Source organism: Anneissia japonica, unplaced genomic scaffold (assembly GCF_011630105.1).
Source record: "Anneissia japonica isolate Jap-2015-1 unplaced genomic scaffold, ASM1163010v1 scaffold2999_len715162_cov194, whole genome shotgun sequence".
NCBI classification, from domain to species: Eukaryota; Metazoa; Echinodermata; class Crinoidea; order Comatulida; family Comatulidae; genus Anneissia; species Anneissia japonica.
This window is the reverse complement of record NW_022754077.1, coordinates 425249-431248: the sequence shown is the minus strand read 5'-3', so window position 1 is coordinate 431248 and position 6000 is coordinate 425249. Positions and strand designations below refer to the sequence as shown.

At 38.6% G+C, this 6000-nt stretch overlaps 1 protein-coding gene across 2 annotated transcripts in view; it reads right to left on the bottom strand.

Annotated features, from left to right (window-relative positions):
- The window catches only part of LOC117123079, a 7357-nt gene extending 2981 nt beyond the window's left edge, over positions 1 to 4376 (bottom strand). The window contains exon 1 of one of the 2 annotated variants that reach the window (XM_033268906.1): positions 4064 to 4376. In XM_033268906.1, coding sequence (XP_033124797.1) covers positions 4064 to 4239 — 176 coding nt within the window. In that variant the 5' untranslated portion in view covers positions 4240 to 4376. Of the gene's footprint in view, positions 1 to 4059 lie in introns of both variants that reach the window. The other variant, XM_033268907.1, reaches the window with a different exon arrangement.
- Between the last annotated feature and the right edge of the window lie 1624 nt (positions 4377 to 6000).

Here is a 6000-nt window from a genome sequence, read left to right as displayed (position 1 = left end):
CGTCTGTAAAGTTTCCTTGAAACCCACCCTCGAGCATGAAGAAAAAATCGCCTGCATTCGTGAATTCTGTATTTAGGCATATGGGGCGGGCGGAGGGGGGGGGGAGGTAGATACTCTTAATGGAGCGACGTTCTAGTTCTCTTTATGCTAACCACGAAGATGAAGTGTAACTGATAGGCTTACAGTAAACCTTAAAAGTAGCGTAATATAACCACATTTAAACTCCATTTAATTTAACAAAAACAATAACAAAAACAATAATATACTTAATTAGGCCATTTTCTAAAAGAAAGTTCTCTAAAAGTTAACCACAGAATTTACAGTACACTTAATGTGTTATAGGTTGTAAAAACTGTATTGAGTAAAAAAACATCTTTCGAATAAATATCTTTCGCTTGACATTAGGAATTAATCATTTGTGAAACAAAATGATAGGCTATGTCAAGTGTTATATTGAACAGTAGCAGATTCAATGGGGAACCCAGTCAGCACGGGACCCCATCCTCCTATTTTATTCAAAATTTTAAAGAAATGGAGAAAACAGACAAAATTATATTAAATTTTTAATCCGAGGGTGCCATTTTCGGCCATTTAGAGGTGTTATAATCATATTTTTTTCCAACAGTCGTGGGGTTGAGGCGGGTGGACATTCTATTTGCGCAAGACCTTCCCTGAAACCCCTCTATTTCGACTTCCTGGACCCGCCACAGTTGGAGTATCATTTCCGGGCTACATAGAAGGGTAATTTTTATCCATCGGGGGAAAAGTGAAGTTTTCGTCGGGGAACCCATATCAAGGATAACCCTCATGATAAATAATCCATTGAGGTCGTGGAAGCAATCTCGACTTCGACTTTGTTCAGAAATCTGTGGCGCGTTCAAGGGGGGTGGGGGTGGGGAGGCTAAATTATTTAATTTTTTTTTAATGGAGATATAAGGAAAATTTTATTCAAATTTTAAGTCTGAGAGTGTAAATTCCGTTGCCATAATCACCGTATTTTCTTACCCCAACCATGGATGGTGGGACTGAGGTGGTATAGATTCTCCATCTGCTGAAGTACGGTATCCAGTGGCGGATTCAAGCGGACCCAGCCGGCCCGCCCCTACCCCACTAAATTGTTCAATAACAAATTTTTATTCTAATTTTATGTCTGAAAGTGCAATTTCCAGCCATCTAGAGGTGCCATAATCACAAATTTTCTTACCTCAGCTCCAACCATGGTGGGGCTGAGGTAGTATAGATCTTCTATCTATGAAAGTACCTTCCCGTGCCCTTCTATTTCGAATTCCTGGATCGGCCACTAAATTGCAACAAATATGAAATCATATTACAGTAGCTTGATGTCTATAAAATAACTTATAAAATTCACCAAATTTCGTAAATATCCGTAGCTTGGTGGCTTCGCCCCTTGACCCCCACTGGGGTCCTTGGCGGCCCCCTGCCTAGATGCTCGCTTCGCTCGCATACTGCACCTTATGAAATTCCCCCCACCCCCACTTTCAAAAACGTTCCACCGCCGTTGGGTCCCAGCAGGATCGAGGGGCAGATCCCTGGTTCCCCAGGAAGCTACGACTTTTTAACGGATTAGAGGACTAATTTAATCGATTATAGAGTGTCTAGTTTCACCAGGTCATGAAAAATAAAGTATAGAAACATGAAAAGTAAAAGCTATCCTCCCTTCTATTCAAACGTGCTGAAAATATCCATAACATAGGTAGGCCTATTAAAGTTTACAGTGGCGGATCCAGGAATTTGAAATGGGCCCAGAGAAGGACTTTCACAGATGGACGGTCTATCTACCTCAGCCTCTCCATGTTTGGGGCTGAGGTGAGGTAAAAAAATTTATGATTGGCCTCTATGCGCTTTCCGGAAAATTAGAGAAAAATAAAAAGGAATACAATTAAAAGGAAATTCAAATTAAAAAAGACAGAAAAAGAAAAAAGGAGAAAACTTATCAAAATGTTGGTGAAGTCAAACTGTTTGAGTGAAGGACGAGTTGTCGCAGCTATCGGGACTTGGGATGAAGATGGCATTCTTAGACTTCAATTTGTGTAGAATTTTCTTATTTTTTTTCAATTTTTGTTAAATTTTGAAAAAAAAGGGTGGGGGCCGGGCCTCCCCTTAAATCTGCCACTGGTTTAATATATTAATTCAGTATTTTTATTTGACAATCGAATCTCTATCATGTTTATTCCTATTTTTTGTAACTTGTACATTGACGATGTCCAGGGTCCAAGCCTTTTATGATTATTAATTAATAACGTAAAGAATTTACTACCGTATTTGATACATTTTCCTAAACTCAGAGTAGTAGAAGTCATGAAAAAGATTTAGAAGCGATTAATTACCAGATTTCATCGATAAACGGTCAGCTTTATTTACAATTAATTCTTGTGGGGAAAAACATGAATGATACTGGATGAATGTGAATGTTTAATAATTTTTATTTATTTATTTTATTTTAATATTTTATTACCTAGTTATCCCGGACCCCGGAGCACTTGCCCCAGTTGCCCCGGCCTCTCAGCGCTACTGCGCGGGGTCGCCGAGAGCGGCCGCGGGTCCCGGGAATCTTCTCCACTGGTTGGGGTCTGGGGGTTGCCTAGGGCTCCAGTGGGATCGAGGGGAAAATCTCTCTTCCCACCCGGAAGCTACGGTCTTTTACGGGGAATAGTTTAATCGATTATAGAGTGAGTAATTTCACTAGGTCATGAAAAATAAAGTAGAGAAACACGAAAAGTAAAAGCTATCCTCGTGCTGAAAATATTAAAAACATAGGTATCAAAGTTTACAGTGGCGGATCCAGGAATTTGAAATAGAGGGGCCCAGAGAAGGAATTTCAAACTAAAAATGGTCTATCTACCTACCTCAGCCCCACCATGGTTGGGGCTGAAGTAAGAACATTTATGATTATGGCACCTCTGGACGGCCGGAAATGGCAATCTTAGATTTAAATTTAAGAGTTTTCTTTTTTTCTCATTTTTTTTTTTTTTTGAATTTTGAAAAATTTAGGGCCGGGCCTCAACTTAAGTCCGCACAGGAATATAATAATTCAGTATTTATTTGACAATCGAATCTATATCAGGTCTATTCGTATTTTCTAACTTGTATGTATATTGACGATGCCCAGGGTCCAAGCCTTTTATAATTATTAATTATAACGTAAAGAGTTTACTATTTGATACATTGTAAACTTACGAAAATATTCATGAAAAAGAATTAGAAACGATAAATTACCAGATTTCATCGATAAACGGTCAGCATTATTTACCATTCGCGTGGGAAAAAACCACATGAATAATACTGGATGAACGTATACGTTTAATAATTTTTATTTACTTATTTTATTTTATATTTTTTTACCTAGTTATCCCGGCCCCTGCCGGACACGGGCGCCGGGACACTTGCACCGTTTGCCCCGGCCTCTCGGCGCCACTGGTTCCATGTTAAGATGAGGTGATCGGAATTCAATTCCACACTGTCCAATTCCAAATCTGTTCTGCAGACCCGTTTTGGGATGACACATCGCCTTAGGTTTAGAATGTTACCCCGCAGGAGTAAACTACCACAGCTCGTGCTAGCTGCAGAACTATTTGGTGTGGCCTAAATCATGGCCCTGAAATGGTAACACCATGGTATTTATGATGTAAATTAAACCAAAAAAATGTATACGTTTCCCCTAAGCCCGATCGACACGAAATTATATAAATCTAGGATCGACAAGTTTTTTTTTTATGTTTTTGTTTGTTTTTTTGTTTGTTTTGTTTTGTTTTGTTTTTTTCGTTCAAGTTATTTATTAACTTCAAACTAGAAATAGATTTTTTTTTAAATCGCTGATGTACAGACTTTTTTTTTTTCTAAAAAACTGTCCGTTATTGACGGGGGCCATTTTTTTTCACATTCACATTTAATACGTTAGTAGTTAATAAGTTACTTAAATATACAAATTAAGCAATTCTAGTATGCAATAGCTCATGAGAAACAGTGCATCTTTAACATATTTTTAACCTAATGTTAAACTTTAACCGCAAATATACTTATAATGTAGCTAAAACATACTCACTATCGCGGTAGATACCATGGCCGCTCATCGTGTAATCTCAGCAAAGCGAACGAAATGCGATCGGAGAATTTTCCAATAGAAATGTCCAAGACGAAAACCATAGAGCAATACATGGCTACAAATATATTAATTGCTAGCGAGGTAGCTAAAAGGCTTTCTAAGACGAAGGCCTGCATTGCACAGTGTCCCCATAAGAACAACTATCACAGTATAGGCCTACACATGTTGTTTTCACGTCGGCATACGAGTTCTGAAGATCGTCCATGATAGACCATTGAGGTATATGTTGAATTCAGGGAAATCCCCTTTTTCGTCCGATTGCTGGCTTGACAGGGATATACGTCGCTTTGTTGAACGTAAGCCAACCATTTCAGCATTCCAAACGTTCACTATTAGCTCTTTTCTTTTTTGTTTTCAATTTTTTACTTCACACACCTGATGAAGCTGGCATTGACTGCCAGCGAAATCTTGTGTTGAATAAATTACATCAAAGTTAGTCTCATCAGAGTGCTGCCTTTTATAATCTGTGTATACTATTAGTCAGTAATTGACTAAAAGGAGGGCATGTAGGTTTGACAATTTAAGTGAGGCCTAAACACAACATAAAACACCTACAGTATTATTGAGTGAAGCCTATCACAGGATAAAATTAAGATTGAATACTTCACCTGCTACTTCAGTCGGGTACTTCCTTCACGCTAAGCCGAAGTACAGCAGACGATTTTATTTTGTAACACATCGGTTTCTTTAAGTTTGTTTCTTTGGGTGGAAGGCAATATTTTAATTGATCCTTTTAATTGCAAGAGCAAACTGATTTTTTTCTTTTTTTCTTTTAATAATTTGTTGGCAGGCAGTGGTAACTTTAACCATGGAGGTATAAAATTCTTTAACAGTAGCTAGTACAAGCTACGCCATATAATTTAGTATTCTGATTCAATATTATGAACTCGTGAACTACAGGAAACCCGATGTAAATGTAGGCCTAGTGATTGATGGTCAGAGCAGGCATTGGTTACCAAATAAAAAATATAAAAGCTGGTGAAATTGTATCCATTTGTACATAGGTGTTGCTTGTCGTTACTGTTTTTTATTTATGCCGGGCATTGCTTGATTTCAGCAGGTTTTAATCCAGTTTTCTCACAATGAAAATATTATCACGCGGGATCACGTGACTCTCGCCAAACGCTGCGCTGCTCCTCCCTTTTTTGAAAACCTTGGACTTGCCACTTGACAGGACGGCCCGAGATATTTTCCCATGAAAGGGAATATTGCCTGGAATTGAAATACAGTCTGACCCCTACTAAAGGGACACTTTCGGCATCAAAACAGTATCCCCTGGGGTGTCCCCAAATAGGGGTTAGCCATAAATGTTAAAAGATAGGCCCTAGGCCTACTTTACCTCGTTTTGTGGATGAAATTGTATCCACTTAATAGGGGTGTCCAAAAGCAGGGGATTTTACTGTATTGCCAAGAGGATATATATCTTAACAACAGATAATTGTCTATTACAGATGTCCTTGTTCCATATGCCTGTATTTCCGTTTTTCATTTGGCACATTTGCCGTCGTCGGCTTTTCCTCGATTCCGAGTATTTTATTTTTCATTTGTAAATCCTCATTTGTGTCGACGCCTCTTATGGCTAACAAGGCCGAGTTTGGTATGAAACAGCTGTCCGCAGAGGTCACATGTAATTGTCGGTGGGGGATTTTGTTGGAGTTGGCGGATTTTGTTGGAGTTGGCGGACTCGACGCATTACTGAATGCATAATTCCATGGTTAAGTGCCCTTCAAAGAAATGCCAAAACTGTGGTATATAGGCTAACCGTAAAGCATTTAACTGATGTTTGCTTTGATAGAAACCAGTACTACATGTCCTCTATAATAAGCGCCACGCCAAAGGAAATAGTATTAAACATCAATTTGTTTTTAGATCGTTTT